At 47.1% G+C, this 27,675-nt stretch overlaps 1 protein-coding gene across 10 annotated transcripts in view; it reads right to left on the reverse strand.

Moving 5' to 3' along the window:
• CAPS2 (calcyphosine 2) overlaps positions 1–27,675 on the reverse strand; it is a 1,666,464-nt gene that overhangs the window by 286,138 nt on the left and 1,352,651 nt on the right. For all 10 annotated transcript variants that reach the window (XM_069629404.1, XM_069629399.1, XM_069629401.1 and 7 more), the window contains one exon: positions 7,550–7,668. In XM_069629404.1, coding sequence (XP_069485505.1) covers positions 7,550–7,668 — 119 coding nt within the window. The remainder of the gene's footprint in view (positions 1–7,549; positions 7,669–27,675) is intronic.

Below are 27,675 nucleotides of genomic sequence, written 5' to 3' on the forward strand. Positions count from 1 at the left end.
TATATAACATTGTAAGCTTCGCATATACTTGTTGCTGCGCCCGGTAACCTATGGGTCTGGTGCGCAATATAAATAAATAAACAAACAAACAAACAATAAAACGATTGTGGGCATCCTAAAGAAGTTTGTGGCAGACTCTGGGCCTAGTTGGGACATCAGACTACTTCTTGTCCTTATGGCCATCAGGTCTACACCATCTTCTGCAACAAAAATGTCTCAATTCGAGCTCATGACTGGACGAAAAATGGTGCTATGTCAGCATCTGCTCTAAAGAACTCAGGAGCAGACCCTGATCAACGCATCCACAACCCATGAGTACATTAAGAATTTGGGAAAACACCTTCAGCGTGCTTTTGTGTACGCTCAGCGAAATCTGCAAAAGTCAGCAGAGGGTATGAAAACACACTACGATTTAAAGACCACTAAGAATGAGTACCAAGTAGGAGACATGGGGCCTCATTAGGACCCTGGTGGTAGCCGTGCCCTTATTAAGGGCACGGCTGCCACCGGTAATTAATTTTTACCGGGTCCATGGAATGGGCAATTACCGGGTCATGGCGACCTTGGCGGACCCGGTATTTGCCCATTCCAGTAATTTACGTGGTGTTATTGTACAAATGAAGAAAATAAAACCATTTTAAAAAATTGTTTATGAAACAGAAATCTCATGTTATAACTGTAGGTTGTTATAAATTCTTTGTAAATCTTCTGTGAAAAATGTGTGTAAAAAGTACTGAAACTTTTTTAAAAATCTTTTATTAGAGAACTAACCTACTTAACTTCCAGCCTGGACGTGAGAGCGGAGTGAGATGAGAACCCCCAGGGACCTCGAAGGGAAGGAAGCAAGGGGGTGCCGTGCCACACCCACCAACCCAAAGATGGAAGCGGAGGCCAGAGTGCCCACTCCCAAAAGAAGGAAGAAAAAGGGGTGCCATGCCATACCCCCAACCCAGAGACAGAAGGGGACACTGGAGTGCCCGCTCCCTGATGAAGGAAAATTACACCTAAGGAAAGACCACTCTGCACTGCTCTTCCCCAACAAAGTCATGGAAGAACATGGGGGGCATGTGGGGTACATTTAAGGTCCCAAACAGAAGTCCCTTTCATATGAATGGCAGGCATTTAAACACTGCAACAAAAACGCTTTTGTTTTTCACAAAGTTAAACAGCCATGTGGAAAGGGGCCTACCTGCCATTATCAATGGACAAGCAGCAGTTTAATTTACAAAAGAAGGAGGAATGAACAATTTCTGTGACATGGAGACCAGGATTTATAAACATTGAAAGCAAAAACGGCCTGAACATGTGTTTGCAAATAAAAATGGCTTTCAAAAGCCAAAATGGGAAAAAATATCACTGCTCACAGAAAAGTGTCAAGAAAACAAAACATGATGTGTGGGTTGACAAAAGCAATGTGTATTATGTTTCCCCCACAAAACTCCAGTGACATTTGAAGAGGCACTTAGTCTTCAGGAAAAACCTGTTTCTGGCTGAGGGAAAAACTTCACAAAGGAAAACCCCACTTCCAGTCTGGACGTCACATGTCCCATCTAATGACCCTCCGCAATAGAAATTTGTGCTGAAGGTTTTGAAAAATCCACTATTCTCCAGACCTGCTGGCTAGGAAAGCAGGGTCTTCAAGGAAAGCCATCCTTGGCTGGAGCATGACTAAAAGATGTGAACACTGGAGGCACCCACTTCCAACTTCAAAGAGACTCATAAAAAGCCTGTGGTCACAGGCTGGCCAAGGGAGACAGATGGCTGTGCTGGATGAGGCAGACCTTCCATTTTCTGAACAGGAACACTCACAATTAATTTAAAAGACTATTATCATTTAGGCAGTTATTCGCAGCAACCATACTGTGGATTGATTTCATTTTGATACCATTTTTTATGTAATTTCCGGGTGACTTTGGGGATATAAAATGCATCAACCTGTGACTCTGGGAACTGTAATGGCAAATTAGACTATGTTTCTGGTTGATTTGAACATGTTCCAAATATGAGAGTTGCTGAAAAGGTGGAAAATGAAATTAGGGATATGCTTAATAACTTCCATCTTCATAATGGAAACAACAAACATGTAAACATGTGCCATATGGCCGTGCTACATCGTACGGATTTGGGGGTCTGCTTATCTAATTCTCCATGATCAGCTAAAACAGATAATATGTTTTGGTATGGCAGTTGCTAGTAAAATTATGAAGTTGAGATATATAACTAGTTTCTGCCAAAAAGTTGAAAGGAGAACAAAAAGGTGATCGCAAATGAGAATTGCCATATGGTGCTCCAAACCTCTAAACCAATCCTGACTTGGGGTGGAGAGAGAGAGGGTTACTTTCCAATCCTAGTGCAGAGTTTATTGCAGGATAAAAAGGGTTGGACTGATTTAAGGACAGGACACACTAAAACCAGGGAGACGGAAAAAGGAGAAAGACAGGAGGCAGAGAGAAGGCTGCTGAAACTTACAATCTGATAGCTGTAAGGAGACACCAGAGGAGATTGCTGAGAGTGTCTCTGGGTGGAGCTGTCTATTTCTAGGAAGGCATCAAAGCTGATTAGGTCCTGTGGTGTACAGCAGGAGGACCTGTTTGAGAGTGGAGTGGCCAGGCCCCTGCCCTATCTTTCCAGAGTATCCTGAGATGCTGCTGGCTTTCATGAACCTTAAACAGAGGCTTGCTATGTAAGTAGAACTAAGCCCTGGAAAACCAAAAGGTGGGGAAGTCAGCTTGCCTTAACTTAATTAATTCCCATTTGCCTGAACACTAGAGGGTGAATTATGTTAAAATTTTAAATTAACAAAGTTAACTTCCCAGTGTGCGCTGAAAACTATAGCCTATAATTTAATTAGGTAATCCTTGTTGTCCAGCTGACACCCGACATCTTCAAGGAAGAGGGGTGTCTTTGTTCTTAAATCAGTCAAACCCTTTTTTATCCAGCTTTCCCAACACAGGCCTTTCATTAAGGGGGGTGGGGGGGTCTGAAATCCAAAATTCCCCAAAGCATTTCAATTTTTCTCTGACTTCCTAACCTAGACCAAAGCAAGGGGGTGAGGGGTTGTCTGAAAAATAAAGCGAGAAATCACCCTGTTTTTTTTAAACCAAGAGTATGGGTGAAATTATAATGGCCATATATATTTTTACCAATCTTAAAATCCTACTGCTAGCCTTTTAAGCCTGCAGGAAAATAAAAATCGCACAACATTACATAAGAGCCTTCTTTATTGATCAGTTTAATTATTTTGTAAAGTTAAATTTACAGAAAGAATTGTGCTGTATTCTTTTTAACTCACTTTTGTGATTTATTTTTGATGAGTCAAGTTGATTGCCACAAATAAAATGGTGTTTTTGATTTTTTGATATTTTCGTGCTAATTTCTAATCCCATACACGGCCTGGTTCTTGGCTCATTGTTAGCTCAGTGGCGAAGGATCCAAGGGGCATGGATATGTGTCAGAGAGGACTAAAAAAAGAATCTGTTAAACAGTTTGTTGAATAACCACTTGATTGGGGAAGTAATTGACTGCCTGTGTTGAGGGTGGCTTCTCAATAAACCGTTACAATGTCGAAGCTTCTTGTGTATCCATAACGGTGCTCAGGATGTCCATCGGGCTGACCTGAATTGTGGGACAAACATTTTACATTTCTGCACCTATAGCCATGTGCGGTTCCTAGTAACATTTTCGAATGCCATTTGTTCGAAATGCCATTTTGTCGGCACAAAATAGCCGAAAGGTTTTTTTTCGAATGTTTTTTTTTTAAAAGGGGGAAATGGGAGGTTCCCCCAAACCCCCTTTTTTCTATATAAATACGTTTTTTATACCCACGAAACAAAATAAAACATAAAATAAAAAACAACATTCAGAATTTTTTCCCCCCCAATTTATTTTTGACAAAATGGCATGCCGAACATATTTTTTCGATAATTTAACTGGATACCGCCATGTGTCTTGTACTGGAGCGTCCAGCCACCTGTAAACCTTGCTCCACCTCCGTAGCTTCCGTTTGCTGACTCCTACTGAAACCATTGAGATGAAGGATGGGCAGGCTAGACAAATATACAAACGCAATTGCTGGTCTTTCCAAGCCTAGTGAAAATACATTATTTCACCGCCACACAAGACCACGTACCAGTATAATCGCATTTCGCAATACGTACAAGCAATGAAAACTGTAATTAATACAGTTCTGGCCGAAAGACAATTACTCTCCTTTCAAGCTGTAGACAGCAACATTCATGCCTGGCACAGGGGAGTAATAACAATATAGCACGTCTAAGTTCAATGTGTCTGCGTGATACGTTGCACGCAGAATAGCAACCGTTTTTTTTTCTTCCCATTTCTCAAGCACTCTTTGTTGCGCATAGTGAGCAAAAGCATATGGTGGGAAAATACATTTCTATTGGTCTTTCAGTTCCTTAAGCCTTCTGATGGCAGATTTTACGTCACTGCAGATGTGGCGTTGTAGGTCAGGGCACCTCCAGCAACAATCTTTATACATGAGCTGCAATGCCAGATTCCCAAAGCTTTCCTCTTCATTTTGGTCTTGCCACAGAAGGAGCATGCGTATTTTGCGTGTTGGGTAATTTCGATTTTCTTCACCAGAATATCAACAGTTTCAAGTGGGCTCAGAACAAAAGGCAGAGAATAATGCTAAAATAGTTTCAAGCAAGAGTACTTCAAGAGATCAGCTCTGCGCTGGTACTGCTTAGCGCATAATGATTATTTGCCAACACTTCTTAGTACATGAGGCACTAAGCCCAGTGCTCTAAGTGGGCTGGGGCCTGGGCCCGAGCAGTCTCTAAAGAGTGGAGCTGAGCCGGGACCCTCTCGGGGCCCCTGTTCCCCCCCATGCCACGGCGGGACATTATCCCGCCATAGCCGCAACAGGACATTAGCCCCGCGGCGCTGCCATTAACAAAGACAGCTGGGGTGACAGAAGTGTCAGCTGCAGCGTCGTGCACAAGTTGCTGTGCGTGCGACGCTGTGGCTGGCATTTCTGTCAGTCACAGCTCTGATTCCTTTCCCTCGATCCGCCCGGTCACTCACGGGAGTCGCATAGGCCAGTAAAAACGAACTTCCATTTCTTGGCCCTGGTGAATGCCCAGAGAGCAGAGCTTAATAGCTCAGGGGATGGTGCAATTAGTGGCTCACCCAGACAGCTCACAGTGGGAGCAACGGTTAAGCATAACTTTGTGGACTCTTTACCATCCATGTTTTGTTTATCTTTCATCAGCTTTTTAGTTTCATCAGCTTATTACTGGTCAGGCTAAAGTTTGTAAGAGGTACAATTATTTCTGTACATTGTTTATTGGGTGTCTCTTGTAGGGTTTTCTTTCCTTTCTATATATATCATTCCTTAAAGATGTTTCTGTATTTCGGGCTGGGCATGCTCACACTGAGACCCAGCCCCACATACAACCTGGTGCATTTTTAAATGTTCTTCTTTAGGCCACGCCCATCAAGTATTATACCACGCCCATCATGCAATCCACGCCCCCAAATGAGGGCCCCCCACCCTCAATTTCTTACCCCACTGAAAGCACTAAGCCCCTCGGTCCCGCAATGGACCACAGCTGACCACACTCTCCATACTCAGCGCCACGCTCCATGTGGGGATAATGAATTTATAAGTGCTGCACACAAACTCCGCCAGGAATAGTGTCCATTAAGGAAAGACTCTGCGACTCCAGCAGCAAATAACATGGTGATAGCCCACAGCCACAGTAGACCACACGCTCACTCCACAATGTGATGAAGTCACGTGAGCGCGACGGCTGTGTTCGCCATTGTGCATGCGCCATATAAATAAAGTGGGTGTACCCCGAGCTCGTGAAAGCATGCCGGGAACCCGAACGAGCAAGACCTACGTCCTGCGTAACTCTCCCTCAACTACAAGCCCACTCCCATGGAAGTGACCCACGTAAAAGGGTCTATGGTGACTGCTGCTGACCAGCGAGAGTGGGTAACGAGGGAGGAACTTGTGCTTCTTCAGAAAAGTTGGCAGAGAGGGACAACAGCCCAAGCCAGCAGGGGAAAATCCCCAGGCCGTGCGATACACTGGGAGCAAACCCCTGAAAAGGACACAGGGGATCCCGAAGGAGGATAACACTGTTGAGAGGGAAAGCGAAGTGATGAGGAGAAAACGCGAGGGTCCCCCTGCCGGGAAGGCTGGAGGTTTCCGATGAGGTTCAAAGACTGCATCATGGACCCAAGCTGAAGCTAAGTGACAGTTAAAAGCATTTGCCCACGTTGGGCCCCACACTGTTTTGATATACCTTCACAGGTCTATATGTCACGTTGAAAGCAAGTTATAGAGCATGTTGTTTTTTGCTTACCGACTCATCACCAGTATTACAAACTGACATGAGTGAGGTTTTCAACCTTCCCTATTAGGTTACATGAATTCTCAGTTTGTGGGGAGAAAGACCCCACCTTCGGGCTTCTTTCTATGCTTCATGAAACTGTCACACCAGCTAGAAGGTGGAATCAGAACTCCCCTCCAGGTTCCATTTAGATCTTCACAACAGTCTATGGGAGAACTAGAGAACCAGTATGTCTGGGGAACATACCTGTATTGAACAAACAAACCAGGTCTATGGGAGAGTCTAGAGAAATCAGAGGAGCAAAGTCTGAAGAAAAGGGAGCAAGAGGATCAAAGAGCCAGCATCCTGGTCATTGTTCCACATAGCAACTGCAGAAGCAGTCAGACCAGAAACAAGCACACGTCAGTCCTGTCATAGCTGAGCCCTGCTCACAGAGTTGACACTAGAATTAAATCAAATTGCTGTGGCTGCATAACTGTGCTCTAGGTAGCCACCATGCCACAACCAGACACAGCTTATATTTACAGATGCATGTGCCTCCAGACTAAGGCATACAATTATTAGATTTGACAAGGGTGCAGAAGATTAAAAAAGCCACCTCTTCCTACAGAACGTTTGTGTTCCAGCAGCAGTCAGGGATGCACATATGGCCTTTGAACCTGCCATATGCCACTGCTGGCAGGTGATGAGGGTTCCAGGAGGCTGTTTCAGCAAAGCCACATGGGTGCACTATAATTTTACCATGAAGCATTAATGGAATCGGGGTCCGATTAGCAGACCTCCCCTTATGGAAACCAAATTACCTGAATCCTTTTATATGATTAAAAATCAAAAAAGCTACTGCATTCATGACTTCAGAGATGGCAATACGTCACAATGCCATTTCCAGACAAAACAGGAGATATCGATCGGTTTAAAATTATACAAAAAAGGATTGATTCAAACGCTAAACATTGAGATGCAATGAATCATTCGTATGCAACTTTGAATTTCTTTGTTTTGTCTTCTTGTTCTCTTTTTACTTAAGTAACAATACATTTGTAAGCTTTCATGTAAACCTGAAAACAATGGTAACACAAACACGTTTGCATAATGCAACTGCCTACATTTGGAAATCGGCCCCATTGTTTTAAGGCTTTTTTTTAATAAAAATGCTACATTAGTCATGCAATATCTAATTGAAAATGTGGCATTAAGGAAATTGACATGCAGCAATCAATATTTACTTGAGGTAATCCATCGCTTCTTCGTCTACACTTATAATGCGAATGGTAACCAGACGCTTCTTCTTAAGACTTTCCGAAAGGCCAACGTGATCAACCGTTGAAAAGGTCAGGTTTGCACCCTGTGTGGAACACCAAATAAAAAATGTTTAAGATACAAATTCTTTTATTTAACATATAAGATTATCTTTGTCCTATACCATTGTCAAATACAATAACTGCACATGTGTTTGTAATAAAGAAGTTACACTAGGTTTCATTCCTTAACTTAGACTATTCCTCACAACGAAGTAATACTTTTTTACATATTCCTAGTCAAACCTCAGTCAGTATTGTCGTCTGCCAAAATATGAAAAGTTTTTAGTGATGGTTTACAAAGGTGGTATTAGCGACCTGTATGAGAAAAGATACAAGTGGTGTGTGTGTGTGTATATATATAATACATGTGTGCCGGGTACTTTTGGGGCATTTGTATTCATACAACAGCAGCATTACCAGTGGCACAAACTCTGTATTCCTTGTTACAATATAACTATCATTTCTCCTGATCAAATAAAAACGTCATAACCAAGCAACTTGATTTATAAGCAATAATACATCCCAGCTAATCTCATTACGTATTAATTTTAAAATGTTTCCACACAAACAAGCATGAAGAAAAAACCCTTTACAGATGAAACAGACGAACAATGTATGTGTTTTGCTCATGTCTGTCTGAGGTCTGCAACCTGTGGCTCTCCAGATGTTTTGGATTATGACTCGCGAATGACTACTCTGGCAAGTGCTAATGGGAGTTGAAGCACAAAACATCTGAAGAGTCACAGGTTGCGGACCGGTGGATGATGGTATGCTGCTTAACAGGCACAGCATAGTTTTCCTTTGCACTGGAGTACAGACATGTTATCCAATAATAATTGATACAAACAACAATTGCACACTGCAATAGACAATCTAAAATAAGTAATTCAATGTAGTTCAAAAAAGGTAATCAATATTGTGAAGTAACAAGGAACAATCTGAAAGTAATCTGCATTAATCCAAACATAATCTAAAGTAATTAAAAAGTAATGATTACTCAAAGTAATCTGAAGTAATTTCTAAGTGTTTTGAAGGAATCTGGAGTAATCCCAAAGTGAAGTGATGCACTCTGAAAGTAATTAAAATAATACTGAAGTAATCTGAGATAAAACAAAGGTAATGTTAAGTATTTGAAACAGGCATTTACAGTTCTATTTTTGCCCAGAAAAACACATTGCTTACATCCTGGTAATATTCATTCTGATGGATGATCCTGCCATGGATTCCTCATCTTTGATATCGATCTCCCATCACAGCTGCTCTAAGCTAACCTTCCTGCTGCCACGGCGCACAGCACAGCGACGAGTAGGCTCTACCCAATGCCTTTACACGCACAGCACCGGACATGACTTTGGGGGTTGTATATATTGAGGTGCCGTGCCATGTGACCTTAGCTCAACCCTTTTTCCCCTAACACTCTGATGCTGAGGGACCAGAGACGCAATGTGTTCTAACTATCTGACAAGAAGGGCAGGTAGGGAGGGCGATGAGGAATCTGTGAAAGGAACCTCCATCAGAAAGAACATTACCAAGAGGTATTTGTTCTTCTAATGGACTCCTTGCTCCCATGGATTCCTCATCATCTTTTTAAAACTATTTTTATTGATTTTCAACGACAAAAAATGGAAAGGTAAACAAAAATAGACGGCAGTTTATTCCCCAACCCCTACAGCACAATAATGGCAGATACAACAAAGGAGACATTATGTCATAATGTATGCATCAGACTGAGGTCCTGATCCATCGGAGGTATCACTCTGTAGACATATTGGATAGGCTGTTTAAGGTCCCCAAATATTTCTCGGCCTGGATGCCAGAGGCATTGCAGCTCCATATTCAGTCTCAATGTTGTAACAATACAGGATATCAGCACTCCAATGTTTGTGCATAGGGGGACGCCCCCTTCCCCACCCCATGGCAACCCTCCTTTTAGCAAGCAAAAATAATAATCCTATAAGGCGCTTAACGTACCTTGGCAACTCTTATGTATACTCAAACAGAGCAACCAAATGGGGCGGTGCCACCACCTCCCCAGCTATCCCACCAACAGTGTCAAAGACCTGTACCCAGAAAGACTGTATAGCCAAGCAGAGTCATGCTACGTGCAAAGATGTAACAGGTGAAGCTCCTCACATCTGGCATGAGTCTGGTGTCTCTGGGAAAAACCTTTGGAGATCCACTGGGGTTAAGTAAAACTGGTGAAGTTATTTGAAATTAATTAACTTGAACCTACTATTGCGCGCACTCCTTGCCTGTGCACAGCACTACCTCCATGCATCATCTGGGATGGGAATACCCAAAGTTCTCTCTTAAAGGAATCTTCCGCCCACCCCGCTGATTTATCAATTAAGCTGGAATATAACCTGGAAACTAGTCTGACCTCATATCTCGAACTAATCACACCATGATGCAGCACTGGGACTATGGGGGGGCTCTCGGTGAAAGGTGGGAAACCTATCCTTTAGCCCAGTACGTAGCCTATTATATATGAATATGTCCAGCACCGACATCTCACCCTTCGCCGTGAATTCCTCAAGTGTCAAAACCTGCCCATTAGGGAACAAATCACGCAAGCATGAGAAGTGCAACCTGGACATACACTGCATATAAACCTTCTCCCCAGTCAATGGGAACATCGGGACATGCGTGATTATTGCGCGCACTCCTTGCCTGTGCACAGCACTACCTCCATGCATCATCTGGGATGGGAATACCCAAAGTTCTCTCTGAAAGGAATCTTCCGCCCACCCCGCTGATTTATCAATTAAGCTGGAATATAACCTGGAAACTAGTCTGACCTCATATCTCGAACTAACCACACCATGATGCAGCACTGGGACTGTGGGGGGGCTCTCGGTGAAAGGTGGGAAACCTATCCTTTAGCCCAGTACGTAGCCTATTATATATGAATATGTCCAGCACCGACATCTCACCCTTCGCCGTGAATTCCTCAAGTGTCAAAACCTGCCCCTTAGGGAACAAATCACGCAAGCACGAGAAGTGCAACCTGGACATACACTGCATATAAACCTTCTCCCCAGTCAATGGGAACATCGGGACATGCGTGATGGGATGAAGTTGAAAATACAGAACCTCACACCATGTCACACCCTATATGCGCTACCAGGCACCACATGTGATATCAACTAAATTGTGGGGTCTCACCATACATTGCAGCGAGGTAAGGATTACTGCCTTCAGGAGTGATGGCGCCACTATCACCCTCTAAATCTGGACATGCTCCCTGTAGTGGATCGGGTCATGTCAATAAGCAAGGAACAAAGCCTGTGCTGCAAACCAATAGTCCTTCAAACCGGGGAGCACAAGGCCTCCCCTTTCCAACGGGGCCACCAACTTGCGGCAGCGCAACCATGCCTGCTTCCCTGCCATATAAACCTTGTTAATGAGGCCCTCAGTGATTTAAAGAAGGCAGAGAGGGCCACAATGGGCACATTAAGGAAGGTGTTCAAGAACCTGGGAAAGATAAAAAAAATGTATTAATGCAATCCATCCGTAGAGTGACAGAGTTAAGTTCATCCATCTTCCTAGGGTTGCTTCGGCCAGAGCTAATTTTACCCCATAGTTTTCCCGATACAGCACTTCAGAGGACCGTGCTAGCATCACTCCAAGATAACGGGTACAGTCAGCTTGCCATTGGAAGCTAAGCTCATGCCAGAACTTCATCGGTTAGTAGTAACACCGTTTTTCGGTGTTAATGTTGAGGCCCGAAAAATGCCCAAAATGAATGTCAGCCACGATCGGAGCAAGATTCGCCTTGGGGTCATTAATAAACAATATTAAATCATCAGCATAGAGTTAAATCAATAGTTTGTGTGAAAACAACTTTATTCCTCTATTTATGTGCTTGGATCGGACTAATTCCACCAGGGGTTCCACCGCAAGTGCGAATAAAAGAGGAGAGACAGGCACCCCTGCTGTGTTCCTCTTCCGATTGTGATGGGACCCGATACCCTACCATTCACCCATAGCTGTGCCACAGGGCCCTCATATAACAGGGATGCCAGCCTTACAAACCTCTCCCCATCCCATGCATCAAAGAACTGTAAAAAGAAAAGGCCATGCAATTGAATCAAACACCTTCTTGGCGTCGAGAAGGGCTGCAACTACCGAGGATTGTTGTTGTTCCAGAACCGAGAGGAGACCGAATACCCTGCACAACCATTCAATGTGGACCTCCTGGGTGTAAAGCTTGACTGATCAGCCAGAACACACTTGGGCATTAACAGCCTTAATGGGATGAGCCTGTTAGCGTCCCGATCAATATTTTGTTAGTAAAGTTGATCAACTCGCACCATGTTCCCCAGGCAGCAGAGTAACCACGACTTGCTGCATCGATTCAGGGAGAGAGCTATCCTGCAGCACCTGCTGATACATGTTTAGCATATGAGGAACAAGAATCGGGCCGTATGCTTTATAAAAGTCAGCCAAGAGCCTGTCTGGGCCTGCAGCCTTTCCCCGCAGGGAGTGCCTTAATAGCCACTTTATATCTCCTGTTCAGTAAACGGCCCTATCAGCTGATCTCCTTCCTCCTGTGCTAACCAGTACAACCCCACCTGATCTAGATAATTATCCAATGTTGCTTGATTCACTCTGGTTTTGGAAGAATATAGCACACTAGAGTAATTCACCATTGCCCCCATCATTTCCTCATCGGTTTGTAAAAGCTCCACCATTGGCGACTCTATAGCAGCAATATGTGATTTTGCGATTTCCAATCTTATAATTCGTGCCAACAGCCACCCGGATGCTGTCCCTCACCATACTGCCGCACTGTCGCTTGCCGATTGAAAAATCTCACCTCCTTCTCAGCCGCATCCCTAAATGCCACCAGCTCCTCATGGAAACGTGCCTGTAACCCAGCATCTGTGAGGAACTCTGACCACGCCTCCAGGCCCCTCAAACGGGCCTCACTGAATACCTGACTCATTAGAGATGCATATCCCCCATATCACACACATGTAAAAGCTTCCCATTAAGATGCCAGAAGAAATTAATCATAAAATCCCAAACCGCTTCATGGAATACCAAATCACGCAGGCTCTCGTTTTTGAAAAACCAGCTCCTACCACCCTGCCTTTTCCCAGGAGCAGTGAGTGTAGCTACTTCCCAGAGAGATATATCCCCTCAGTTTAGTTAGGGCTGATGGCCTGACCGTGGTCAAGAACGGTGTAACACCAACCAAGCAATCAAGACCTCACCTCTACACGTTCTTCCACCAGCAACCCCAACCTGCCAGTTGAACAGCCACCCCATGCACAATTCCAAGAATAGTGCCACGGCATGAGAGCCTCTCAAGGCTTAGCCACTCCCACCTAACGCACAAGTCAGAATATGCCTCTACAGAAAGCTAGCCCGTTCCATAACAGACATCAATAGATAAAAGGAGCTTCCGTGTGCCATAGGAGACTTAGCCAAGATCTCTAGTCTGCTGCTTGTCCTGGCCACTTCTGTTCTTCGATGGCCCACCCACATTGCCTAAGGAGTCCAAAAACTCACTCGCATCTTCCTGTGATTGGAAAAACAGGGATTTTCCCTTATGCTCAACTCGCAGCTGCACAGGAAACAACGTGGCATTTTTAAACCCTTTCGTTTTGAGCTTCTTTTTCATATTGATAAAGTTATTACTAGACACCTGCACCCTGTTGGAGAAATCTGGGAAGAGAAGAACCTGATCCCCATCATACCTGAGCAAGCCCAATTCCGTAGAGCGCTGCAATGGAAAGTCTCTTTCGCAGTAGTTAAGGAGTCTGGCGATGATGGGCCTGGGCAACGCCCCCCTGCATATGATGAGACCTTTTGACCACAAACGCCCCGGAGAAGCCAGACTCGCCCAGGACCTCCTGCAGCAATGCCTCCACCAGATGTTCCATGGGCCCTTTATCCGCCGCTTCAGGGACCCCAACTATCCTGAGATTATTTATTACAATGGGATCTTGATTCTAAGTCATCCTGCTACTCTAATAGCTCCCTGACTTCTTTTTTTTACTGAACCATGTGACAGGAATTGCTTGTGGCCTCATCTTTCACCCTGGACAGGTGCTGTTCTACCTCATATAGCCTGTCGCTGTATTTGTTCAGCCTCACCTGCATGTGGTCGACTTTGCAGGTAATGGTATCCAACTTGTTAACTAAAGAGTTAATGCCGGTCTGCAACTGCGTTAAAATGCCCTTGATGTCCTGAAGGGCGTTTGAGGGAGGTTCCACTTTCGACTCCACCTCTGTATCCTGAGATCACTGAGGCATAGGTCTTTGGTGGGGAAGGGGTGGAATAAGGGAGTTTGGACTGGGTCTTGTCGGTTTTCCCCATTCTGTTTTGGGCCGGTAGACACTCACAGGGGACAGCAGATACTTCTGTATTGACTCCTCACCACCCGGCCACGCCACAGCCACTTGCCGTGCTGGGCGAGCTATCCAAGTTCCACCAAACAAAGCTATTGTCAAACAGCAACTCGGCTTCATCCCGCCAGACTTGGCAGACCTAGGGTGATTCTTCACAACATCATACCAAGGTCTCTCATCTCCGGGGGTCTGTGACTGCCTAACTGCTTATCCACTTTCTCAAACCATCAAGTGGGTGGGAACAAGCCCACCACCGGTACCAGATATAGAGTCTTATTAGCGGCAGCTTTCAAACAACGGAAGCAGTAGACGGGTCCCAGCCGCTAGTCGAGGTTGAAAAGCCTGCAGGGCCAAGTATTACAACAAATGGAGATCAGCAATGCTTAGCGAATATGTGCAAAGAAGCTCACGTCACTGCCTGGCAAATATCCAATACAGGGACAGCGCATTGTACAGCAGAGGTGGCAGCCAGTCCTCCGGTGGAATGAGCCATGAGAGCCCCTGGCACATCCTTAACAGCCACATCATAGCATTTTGAGGTGCAGAAAATGATCCACCTTGACAGGGTCAGTTATTGTCACAGCAGTGCCAGCATGAGAACCAGCGGTCATCTTTGCTGGCTGGCCTCTCTCGTCCCAGAGATGTAGTAGCTAAGGGTCTGCCCTGAGCACAGCTAATGGAAACGCTCCTATGCCTTTGAAGGGCAAAGTGGAGGAAACCTTCTGCTTGGAGAAAAACAATATGGAGGTTCATCAGAAAACACCTGGAGCTCACTCACCTGTCTAGCGGGAAATGATGAGGACGAGGAAAATCACCTGCAGGGTGAGTTATCTTAGCAAACAGAAATAAAGGGGCTCAGATGGAGCACCCATTAGAAATGTTAAAAATACATTTAAATCCCATGCCAGAACAACAAACTGATGTGAGAGACCCTACAGGAATTGTAGGACTATGAGGATCGTGACAAAAGAGCCCTGCTCCACAGTCCTCGGTATCAGGTAATATTATCCCCATATATATGGTCGCCGTAAATAATATCGCCGGGAAAAGGTCGCGGCAATATTATATGGGTGACCATATATATGGGGACAGGGCCAAAAAAAAAAAATGTTCCATGCAATAACGTCGCCACAAAAAACGGCCATTTTTGGCGATATTTTTGCATGGCGAGATTTTTGTGCCGACATTATTACATGGAACCCATTCCTCTTGAAGACCGAAATGGCTACAAGATAAACCCTTCACAGTACCAATCTGCAGGCCCATCCATGCCAAAGACAGCAGAAAAATCCAAAACAAAGGATGTAGATCAAGTACAGGGGCCAAGTTCCCTCTCCCAGCACCAAGCCATAAACATATGAAACCTGCAGGTATTGAACGATTTGGTGCAAGGCCTTCTAGCAGAGAGGAGCATGTTTAGAACGTCCTCTGACAAATTCCATTCTATGTACCTCAACCTTTCAGAAGCACCTGCCCCTCCAACTCGTGGGGCATCCGCCAACATTTTCTCCTTGCTGGCCAGTCAGGTGAGCCATCAGAGACAAGTTGTTCTCCAGAGCCCAGAATCACAACCTCATTGCTTCTCTGCACAGAAGCAAGGTGCCCCCACCACCCCACTTGCTGACGTATTGCATGGCTACCATGTAGTATGTCATGACCAACACTGTCTTGCTTTTCACAGAGTGTAGGAAAGTGACTTATAGTCAGCCTGATCACTCTCAACTCCAACAAATGGATGTGCTCCCGGCACTCCAGTTGAGACAACAAGTCACTCACCATCAGGTCTTGGAGGTGAACGCCCCAGAATTTCAGGCACCCATCCATGACCAGAATCAATTGGGGCCAGAGTTGTCAAAACAACACCCCTCAGAAGGTTGTCTTTCAGAAACCCATTGCAGATCTCCTCATACCTTTGCCCAGACCTGAAGGAGATCAGAAGTCCATCCCTGAAACTGAGACCATTGTGAACTCGGAAGCCACTAAAGCGACTTCATGCATAACCAGGCTTCTGGCACTACAAGGATGCAGGATGCCATAAGACCCAGCAAACTCAGAAAAGATGAGGTGGGAACCTTTACCTGCATTTGGAAGACATGTACAATCTCGCAGATGTTTGCCACTCTGTGCTCGGGTTGAAAATCTTGGCCCAGGCGAGTGTCCTAGACCACTCCAATAAATCGGACGGACTGGCAAGGCGAAACTTGAGGCTTCCCGAATTTCAGCAAGAAGCCCAAGCTGTGGAATAAGGTGCACTTCCGTTACAAATGTGCCGATGCTAGGTCTGGGGAGTGGGCTTAGACAAGCCAGTCATCCAGATAATGAAGAATACAAACGTACTTCCTTCTGAGAGCCGCCATGAATGCTAGCAGCTTGGTGAAAACCCTGGGTGCTGAAGAAAGGCTAACCATCAGGACCTTGAACGAACTGGTAGTGACTGTTTCCCACTTTGAACCTCAGTACTTCGCGTGTTTGCCATAGATGGCCACATGGAAGTGTGCATCCTCGAGATCCAGGGAGGTCAGACAATCATCCAGGTCCAGAGACTGAAGAATCTGGGCCAGAGTAACCATCTTGAACTTGTCCTTGTGCAAGTATAAATTCATAAGCTGCAGATCCAGAGTGGGTCTCAGACTCCCATCCTCCTTCAGCACCAGAAAATAGGTTGAATACCAACTCCAGCCTCATTCCAAACAGGACACCCCATTCTAATGCCCCATTTGCCAGAAGATGATGGATCTCCTCCAATAGGAGGTGTTCCTGAGGCAAGGGCTAGTTGCCCGAAGGGTGGTCCAGAATGTGAAGAGCAAAAGGGAGGCAGTATCTCTGGTGAAAGACCTTGAAGGCCAAGGAATCGGAAATGATGAGCATTGATTCTCTGCCAAACTTGGATATCCTGCCTCCGACAGGAGTACAGTGGTGGACGTTACATTCACAGAGGCTTCACACTAGGGGCCGCAGACGCTACAGTGGAGGTGGAAGTACTTCCTCTGGACGCACCTCTGCCACTACTTCTGTTGGGGGAGATGCTGCCCTTGTCTGCCTGAGAGGACCCAACTTCACCCTCTCTGCAACATAGGCAAAGGGAAAAATCCCCTGCACAAGGTACACTGGCTCCCCATCAAGGAAAGGGTGGTCTTCAAAACTTTGGCCCTTACACATAAATGTCTGCACGATCAGGCCCCCCCTTATCTGACACAGAGGATTACCAGACAAACAGTCACCAGACTGTCTAGAGTAGCCTTTGCTAATCGCATCACTGTCCCGCACACTCGCAGAGTGCAGGCAGGAGGCACTAGCTTCCCCTCTATGGCGGCGACACTATGGAACAACCTCCCAGCTCAGATTAGATCAATTGATTCTCACACAGCCTTCCGCAAGGCCCTACAAACCCAGCTCTTTGTATAAAAGAGCCCGTCAGTCTAGGTCTGCACCTCCACTATATCACCTAGCACACTCTCTGTTATGCCTTGTGCTACCTAGAAAAGTATATGAGTAAACTAACTGTAACTTTCACTGTATACCCGCTGCAACTATGTAATTGGACTGTATATCGTATTTAACCCTGTAACTGAATCTACCCAAGTATACCTTCTGGGGCCACTTATTGTAACCCTCAAGCAAGCCTTCTTTAAATCTCCTTATAGCGCCTCGTTGCCTCTGGGCTGTAGTGCGCTCTACAAATACTAAAATAAAATGAAATAAATAAAGGGATTTGCTGGCCATTACTGCTGGACTGCTAGACCCAGCAGGTTTGCGGTCGCTTTTGAGGCAATACATGTTCATGCAATAGGCCGTGCTGGTGGACATGCTTTTCGCCACACAGTCCTCAATATCTAGACCTGACTGAAGGACTTGTCAGGTAGCTTCCGTGCAATCCCCCAAGTGATCCCACATCTCGCCATCAGGGATGTGTTTGGCCTCTTCCAAAATGATGGACTAGTTCCCCGAAAGAGAACTTGGCCAGGGCACAGGAGACATTTACAAAATAGAGAACCAGACTCGAAGAGCCAAACACCTTCCATCCCCATGCATCTAGTCTTTTGTTCTCCCTGTCAGAGGGCAAGACGGGAAAGGATGTGGTCTTTAGGTTTGTCACAGCAGCCTGCACCACCAACTGTCCGGCGGTACATGAGCTGGGAGCAACATAGGCGTCCGAAGGGGCCGGGGGCCGATCAACAGTGAGTATTGTGGCAGGCTTGGTCCATAGTTCAAGAACTTGTCCCTCTAATGCCCGATTGAATGGTATCTTTCTTTGGACCCTCGTCCAAAATGTCTGAGAGCTCGTACTGCACCTTAGGGCATGAAGGAGCAGGCAACCCCAAGGCGTCAACTACCTTTGCCATCAAGCACTGAAAAGCTGCTTGGAGCTCTCCCGGGAGGTGTCCAGGTCACTTGCCTCTTGCAAGTCATCTGCAAGATCCCCCAGGTCCCCCCGTTTCCCCATAAAACTCCTCCAGGAGGTCTCCCATGTCACTTGGATGGAGGGGTTCCAAACCAAAAAGAATGGGGTTCCCTCCTCATCATAAATGTCCTCCAAATGTGACATGCATGAGGGGATTAAGGGAAATTCTCACATGACTGCAGCCTCCTCAGCGCAAGTGGCGCTGTGTAAGGGCGCCGCAATGTAAGATGGCTGACGTACAAAGATGGAATGGTGCAACATTTCAATGGGACCCCGGTGCGTCTACTCTCGGAGTCCCTGCCAGCTTGTCCAAGTGTGGTGGGATCTGATGGCTTGTCCGACGTCTGTGCAGAGGTCCGGAACACCGGCACAGAGCCTACAGCCTCTGGGGCTGATACCAATGGCCCCGGGGCTTTGGCGAAGAGATCAATCATCTTCTGCCAAAAGGTCTCCAATTCCTATGGAGTAGGAGATTGTGTTGGAAAAGGTACCTGCTGAGCTACATCCACCAAAGCTTCCCTGGAGTGGTTTCGCCTCTTCTTCAAAGACAATGAATGGTGCCTTGAATTACCTGTAGATCTGGATCTTTTTCAGTGCTTCTTTTTCTTGTACTTCTGGACAGGGAACTTTCCTCAGTGCCCTGTTCCACGCTCTGCAACCTCAAACAGGTTTGTCACCCATCTCTTTGTGTAGAAAGGTAAACTGCTTCGTAACACGTTGTCGAAGGGCCTTTGGGTGTATCAATTGGCACAACACGCAGTCCTGCATTTTCTGGCCTTCACCGAAACAGATTGAAGGTCTGAAACAGACATTTGGCATCCGCAGTCGATGCAGGGCTTGAATACTGAGGATTGGTTGTGATTTGGTATGTCACTGTATGAGAACAAGAAGTGCAAGATTCCAAAACAGCGGTATTCCTAAAGCAAGCAAAGTGCCTAAAAAAAGGAACTAAGGCCACAGGGCACGGTGCCCCTATATGTACCAGCCCCACGTGGATCCTGGCATGGGGCACCTAGAGGCATCAGGCAGACCCAACTTGGAGCTGCACGGCACCTCCCTAATGGCGGAAACATTTTCGAAGAGGAGCTGTACTGGGAGATGGATATCAAAGATGAGTAACCCGTGGGAGGAAGGAATCCATCAGAGCCCAATTTCCCACAATTGACCATTATCTGCTGCTAACTTAGATTTAATGACTATATATAATAGCACACACTAGTGTAAACTCCATCATTTTGCATGTGTAAAAGGTAAGTGTGATGGTAAAAGACATGGGAGGTCATTACGACCCAGGCGGTAAGTATCTGATATTACCGCCATGGCGTAATGAACGTTTATGCCGTGGATCGATGGCGGAAAGAGCGTCACATTCCGACCCATCGCGCACGAGCATTATGCCATGGCGGTAACGTAAATTACGCCATGGCGGAAACGGCCCCTACTGGCATCGTACGCCGCGCAAGGTGCACTACCGCCACCCATCTTAGCGGTGACCGTAGTGAGCAGACACCGTAGTTAGCGGTGACCGCAATTAGCGGTCACCGTAAATAAGCGGAACTGGAAGTAGCGTCATCGCGGTGGAACGGGAAACAGCACGGCAGCCATCTTGAAAAACACAATCCATTGCCATCCTCCCCAACCATACCAGATCCAACCCCGAGACCTGTCCCAACCCATCACCCACCCAATTACCTACATAAAAATGCCCAAAGTTGTGAAGAAGGCATGCGATCGGCAGCGCCAGGACCGATTTTCTCAGGAGGAACTGACCATGCTCGCTGAGACTCTTCAGGACAATGCTGCCGTAGTATTTTCCACGCAAATGACCAGGCCGGCAATAGCCAAAAAGAAGGCCATATGGTCCCTGGTGGCAGAGCATGTCAGTGCGGTGGGGACCGTACCCCGCAACCCACAGCAGTGCAGGAAGCGGTGGGATGACCTGAGGTTCCGCGTCAGAAGCATCATCTCTGCTAATCGCAACCTGGGCCTGGCTACTGGGGGAGGATCTGACTCCCCTATCAAACTCCAACCATGGGAGGAAATATGTGCCAGCACAATAGGCATGGAAGGCATTGAAGGTGTAGGAGGGATGGAAAGTGGAGCGCCAACATCAGGCGATGAAGGTAGGTGCCTCAAATCAAGACATGCTATAGTCACTGAAGTCCATTCATGTGTAGCACAATGTTGCCCTAGAGTGTAAATGCAACACATCAGCTGGACACTGCCCACAGCCACATGCGACCTCCACCCTGTATACATGTAGCATGCACACCCTAACTGCAGGCACCCACATACCTCCATCCTTATTCCACACAAAAAGGAGACAACCTGCATGTCCCTGCCTCAAATGTGCCTCATCTAGTGAACAAAATCATGTCAATAATTGCCATTCCAATGTCTGCAGACCCATCAATAACGCTCTCCCTCCTTTGCTCCACCACAGGCTCAGAATCCAACCCCGAGGATGAGGACACCCCTGCCACAAAAAAAGCCAAGACCACCGTGCACAGACCCTCCACCTCAGCTACAGTGAGCCAGACCCCGCAGCAGTTAAAATCCTCTGCCAGCACACAGGACGGGCCACCGACAAGCACCCCAGCAGGCAGCAGGCCAGCAGCAGCAGCACCACACGTCCCCACATTGTCCACCACCGAAGGCACCGCTTCTGCAGGCAGCAGCACCATAGGGGAAACAGCTGCCATTGCAGCATGCTCTGACTCTGATACAGAGGAGCCCGATGTTGGACCCCCCACTGACCTGCCTCATTCCCCCTGTTTGTCCCATACCATCCCCCATGAGGATCCCACACAGGGGCACCCAGAGGAAGAGGACTGGCCATCCACCCCATGCCCCGCTGAAAGTCCACATGAGGGGAGCAGCCCCTCCGTGACACCACCTGGAATGGGCATGGCCCAGCAGAGGCAACAGTCCCTTGAGGATGTCATTGCACGTCAGCAACAGCTGTCCACGCTCCTCAATGAGCATGCTGCGGAATGTGGGGGGGCTAGGGCAGCCATAGAACAATCTACGGAGACCCTAAGGTCCGAAATTGAGCAGAGCACGGAGACCCTGAGGGCTGCAATGCAGTCCACCTCAAGTGACATTTGTGGGGAACTTGCCGCCGTGCGCCGTGTGCTCTCGGAGCTGTCCCACACCCTTCAGGACATGTATGCACGTGAGCAGCCAGGGACTTCCTCCGCTGCCAGTTCTGCCCAAAGCAGCCCCGTCCGACGATCAGGACGGAACCTGCGCTCCACAGGCAGGGGTGCTCCGGGGGCCGGGAGAAGGGGCTTGCAATAGCGTGTGCCCACTGTTACAGGCATCTTTAGCCACTCACAGGGTGTGTGTTGGGTTGTTCAGGGGGGAGGGGGTGTGTTGGGGTGTTCAGGGGGAGGGGCAGGGGGTGTGTTGGGGTGTTGAGGGGGGAGGGGGTGTGTTGGGGTGTTCAGGGGAGAGAGGGGAGGGGGGGTGTTGGGGTGTTCAGGGGGGAGTGGGGAGGGGGTGTGTCACAAGAATTTACAATTGAAATACAAATTTTCCTTTTTCCCAAATCAAATGTGTGGACATTTTCATTGCGTATGTGTGCTTTATTGGTGTACAGTCCACAGTGTGCATGACCCAGAGACACACAGTGCCCCAAGTGCCGTCTCCATGTGATACACACCAGCCGTGTGTGCTAGAAGCATTGGTCGATGATATTTGACGCATTTCACGCCCCTCCTGTGCATCGCCTCCTCCATGAGGTGCGGTCCCATCTGCACCCTCCTCATCCTCATCGTCAGGTGGTTGCAGTTCTGCGTCAGGGGGCAGGGGCACATTTCGTCTGACGCACATATTGTGTAGCATAATACATGCCATGACCATCCTTGCCACCTTCTCATGGCGGTACAGGAGTGCCCCGCCAGACCTGCTGAGGCAGCGAAACCGTGCCTTTAAGAGGCCGAATGCCTGCTCAATGACCACACGGGTACGTGTATGTGCACGGTTGAAGTCCTCCTCGTGCTGGTTCTGTGGGTTCCGGACTGGTGTAAGGAGCCACCTCTTCAGGGGATAGCCTGCATCACCTGTATGTGGGCGAGAATGTGTCAGTCATGACGTCTAATTCTGAACATGATGTGCCACCATGGCTTGCATCCAACTGTTACTTTGGACCACTTCTAAATGCACTAATTGATTCACAAGTGACCGGTATATGCTCATGGCCTGTTGTGCATGCCATCAACCAATGTATGCAGAGGGGTCGAGTGCCTTGTGAGTACCCATCCACTGTGTTCGTTCATGCTGTTTGTTTTGGTGGCCTGGCACGTGTCCTGTGATGTCAATGCTCACGTCATTGCAACACTGCTGTCGGCCTCATCATGACCCCAGTGAGCAATAGTGATGTTGATGGGGACATTTTGGGGGCCCTGCTGTATGTGTAATGGTGTGTTGATGTTTCTGTCCGTCATGTGCCTCCTTCGTGCGCAGTTATGGGGGTCAGGCCTTTCGGTTGATGGTGTTTGGTGACGTGCATGTAGGTGCATTTCGTTGTAGTCAATGTCGTCTGAATTGGTACAATGCACTTGCAGATGGTTGTGTCATGGTTGGGACACAACCTCATTCACATGGTAGGGCTGCATACATCATGTATTGGGTTTACTGGTGTTGGGTGAAGTTTGGGTTGCTTTAGGGTATGATCTGGCTCCGTTGTCTCTGCTACTCACAGCCAGGTGGAGTTTGCATCATTCCCCCCCCTTTCAGCCCGGTGGAGTATGCATCATTCCCCCCCCCTTTCAGCCCGGTGGAGTATGCATCATCCCCCCCCCCCCTTTCAGCCAGGTGGAGTATGCATCATTCCCCCCCCCCTTTTCAGCCAGGTGGAGTATGCATCATTCCCCCCCCCCCTTTCAGTCAGGTGGAGTACGCATCATCCCCCCCCCCTTTCAGCCAGGTGGACTATGCATCACCCCCCCCCCTTTCAGCCCGGTGGAGTATGCATCATTCCCCCCCCTTTCAGCCCGGTGGAGTATGCATCACCCCCCCTTTCAGCCAGGTGGAGTATGCATCATTCCCCCCCCCCTTTTCAGCCAGGTGGAGTATGCATCATTCCCCCCCCCCTTTCAGCCAGGTGGAGTATGCATCATTCCCCCCCCTTTCAGTCAGGTGGAGTATGCATCATCCCCCCCCCCTTTCAGCCAGGTGGACTATGCAACATTCCCCCCCCCCTTTCAGCCAGGTGGAGTATGCATCATTCCCCCCCCCTTTCAGCCCGGTGGAGTATGCATCATTCCCCCCCTTTCAGCCAGGTGGAGTATGCATTTGTACGTCTTTCACCTACCCACTTCACATTTCCATGGTCATGACATTAGACTCACCGAGTAGCCAGGATCTTGGGCCTGCATATCGCTCCATGTAGCGTGGTATTGTGGAGTTCCTCAGGACCATTGAATCATGGGTTGCTCCGGGGAATCGGGCACAACAATGTGTGATGATCCTGTTGGAGTCAAACCATTTGCACGTTGATTGAGTGGAATTGTTTCCGGTTGCGGTACGGTACCTCCATGTCATGTGGAACCACTAATTCCACATGGGTGCAGTCGATGGCACCAATGCAACCAGGTATGCCGGCTAGTGCATGGAAACCCACTTTGGTGTTTGCAATCTCCTGGGCAGTCCGTGGTAATGAGATGTGGTCGTTTGTGTGCTTGAGGAGGGCATCGAGCACTTGGATAAGTGTACGTGAGAATAATGGTTGTGAAATGCCATGCAAGTGCCCCACTGTGTGCTGGTAGGTGCCTGTGGCCAGGAAGTGGAGTACAGACACTACCTTCAGTAGGGGTGGGATGGCGGTTGGTGTTTCAATCATGCTGACGATGTCGTTGTGTGTCATGCCTACGATGGCGGTGATGGTGTCCCGGTCCAAACGGTACAGGGTGTGGATCTGCTCAGCAGTGAGGTTGAATGGACTGGCTCTGATGCGTGGGATTGGGGGCTGCCTACGTGGTGGCACTGGCTGTGCTTGTGGGGCTTGCTGGCCCTGCCTTGCCCTCCTTCTCCTCCTGCATCTCCTCTGTGCTGCCTGTTGTTGTTTTTGTTGTAGCAAATGCATTGCTATCAGGTCCTCCAGCCCCAACATTGCTAGTCCTATTGGTATCATTGTGGAGTGTGACTGGGTGTGGGAAGGGGTGGGGTGTGCTCTTTTTGTACTTCCTGAGTCTGTATTGCCTCCACCTGTGCTGTTTCCGTGCACCTGTGGCAGCTGGATTCACTTTACATGGCCATTTACGGTTGGTTCGCGATGGCGTAATTAGCACCATGGCGGTAAGGTACTTAACGGGCTGGGTGATGGCGTTAGGTGCATGTCCGCTTGGGTCGGCATTCGCGTACCTTTCCGCTAGGCCGGTAATTACGGTGTGGGAGGTCGCGTGCGTGCGTCCTTGGAGCAGTTAGCGGCAGCGTTCACTACGATGCCGCTAATGGCATCGTAGTTAACGGTCACGGGTCATAATCGGACCTAGCGGAAAACGATGGTGGTAATCATTTACCGCCATCGTTTTTCACTTAGCGCCAGGGTTGTAATGAGGGCCATGGTGTGGTAATCTTTCTCAACAAAAAAAGAAGTGCTCAAAAGTAAAGACTTAGCTACTTTCGGCTTGAGTTCTTCTTGGCTTCCCTGTTTCAAGTTCAACACAGTTCCAATAAAGATTCCGTTCAATAGTGTTTGATCAAATTCTGAAATTACCTTCTCCAAGTTAATATGTATGACAGTCCATACACAACAGAGGTCCCGGGACTCAAAAAGTCCTTCGCTGATTTGACTCTCAGGGTTCCCTTCCCCAAGACTTTAACATAACATTCCCTTTGGGTTTCATCTGCTCAATAGTTCAAAAGAAAACATTGGGTCTGATTGACCCTCCTTCAGGTTTGCTTCACCAAGTCTTTTACAGTTCTTCACAGCTTGTTCATTGTTCACGGTTTCCTGGTCTAGGCGCAGTTGTCAAACTATACAGTCCACCCATCACAGATCACGCAACCAGTAGCCCTGCATATTGGGAGACTTTCCGGAATAGGCGCAGTTGACGGACCCACCACAGGTCATGCACCTATCAGTCTCCCCAAAGCTGTTGAGCTCCTTGTAGACTCTGGTGACTCATGTTTGCAACTCTGAAAGTGTTTATTCACTATTCAGCATATTGTACTTTACTCATTTGGCACTTTTATTTCAGTTCGGCATTCATTACAGGTAGCATTTACTTTTTCTAGTTTGAATGATAACTTTCTTTCAGTTCGATATTCAATGTGGATAGCGTTTACTTGTATGTTTTCAATTAGAGGTTTTCTTTCAGTTTGGTATTCAATATGGGTAGCATTCACTCGGGCTTACTCAATTAGCAGTTTTATTTCAGTTAGGTATTCAATATGAGTAGCATTTACTTAAAAATGCAGGAACCATTACTTATTTAAAGTTCCTTCGGAGCGCTATGGTCTCCTCATTATCCCTGGACACTTACTGGCTTTTGCGGCTCCTCCCAGCGGCTCTCCCGAACGTGAAAACATTCCGTTTGTTTGCCAGGCACATCTCCAGACGCAGCCCGACACCTCTGCTCTGCTCCACACTTAGTCTGCGTCCTTTGTGTCTCCCACAGCTCCAGCCACACCTGGGCTTGGGAGGGGATGGCTTTTCTCTCTCCTCTGCTACCTGGCAGCATCTGCTGCCCGCTTTCACAGTAGAGGGCTCCCGGTCCTGCAAAGCTCCTCTGGAAGGTCTCTGGGAATCGTTGCAGGCGTCTCTACTTCTTGGCTTGGTCCCAACACAGCAGATTCTCTTCCCTCTCTCTCTTTCTGGGTTCCAGATTTTATACTCATTATCATTATTAACAGGCTGCAGGTGAAAAGGGTTAGACTCCATTGCCTGACCTTGTGTAAGCCTGTTAGTGTGACATGCTGACCTTTATTACCAAGAGTATGCATGCCACTCTTCTTTGTCCCAGTACCAGAGTGGTGTTTAAAATAGGAAGTGTGCGTTACTCTTAGTAGCCTCTTCCTCGTCTAAGTACTTGATGGAAGATTACAGGGAAAAACTAGAAAGGACTGACAATATCCCATGAAGACTGAGGGGAGGGGGATCGGGTAGGTCAGTGTTAGTAAAGGGGGGGTGCCATGTCTCGCCTTCAGGCACCCTCTCTCCAATCTCCAAGAACCCTCCTGCCAAGTGATCCTCCCTCACTTGTTCACCCCCAGGGTTGGGATCCAAAAGCGATGGCCATTCCCTGGCCACCTAAACACAAGACCCCTGGGGAGTAGATATGAGAGTACTTTCAGGTTTCTCACAATGGCTTGTAGGAAATTGTATTAAACAAAAAGCGTTATTTTTAAAATTGATGAATTGGGACCATGACTACCTTTATAAACAACACAAATATTGGCTTTGCAAATGCCTCTAAAGCAATGCAACAATGATCAAAAGGGTTCCCGAGCTTTGCAGTTTTCTGTCGAACATGTTTTCAAAAAAAGCGCCACAATACTGATAGACCTGTCTAGGGTTTTACAAAACGTTAAATATGGTACAATTATAAAATGAAACTGCATAAGAGGCTGTACATTTCTAAAATCTGCATCTTCTGCGCTTTCAAAAATATATCTATATATTTTTCACAAGGCTATGAGCAATTGAGAAGCAATTCACTGTTTAAGTTTTTGGTTTTCTAGCTTGGATCTTTGTTGAGGATTTAACAATACATCAAAAGTGTGTAAGAGTTGCCTGCACAATTCCTTTTAGCAAGGTGGTAAATAGATAGGTAGAACAGATTGGGGCAACTGGCATTCACGAGGGTTACATATTCGATGTACAACTGATCTAGAACATGTTGGATCAATGAACAGAAAAACTACAGTATAAACATTGCATTCTTCCCATAAAGATTGAAGTTTACCTATAACAAAATTATTAGTACATTTGACAAGAGTACATTGGGTGAAGAAACAAGACACATGTTTCAAATGTACAAGTGGAACCCAGGTGTATACTGCCTTCTTGTCTTGATGGAAACCTGCTTGTTGCCTAAATATAGAATAAGGAAGAGGTAAGAGAGAGAGAATGATAGAAAAACCGCTGACCAATAAGCATATTTGTAAAGATTGGGGAATAGAAATGGAGAAAGAGGAGGAGAGTCTTGCGTGAAGGTGTGTACAAGGGCGATGGATACTAAATAAGGCTTGGGAGATAAGGATAGGTTGAAATATGGAGTGGTTGAGACGAGGTTGTATTATGAAACTGGGAGAGACAGCCTGCGTCATTTTTGTTTTTGTA

This window comes from Ambystoma mexicanum, chromosome 12 (assembly GCF_040938575.1).
Source record: "Ambystoma mexicanum isolate Mex_15411 chromosome 12, UKY_AmexF1_1, whole genome shotgun sequence".
NCBI classification, from domain to species: domain Eukaryota; kingdom Metazoa; phylum Chordata; class Amphibia; order Caudata; family Ambystomatidae; genus Ambystoma; species Ambystoma mexicanum.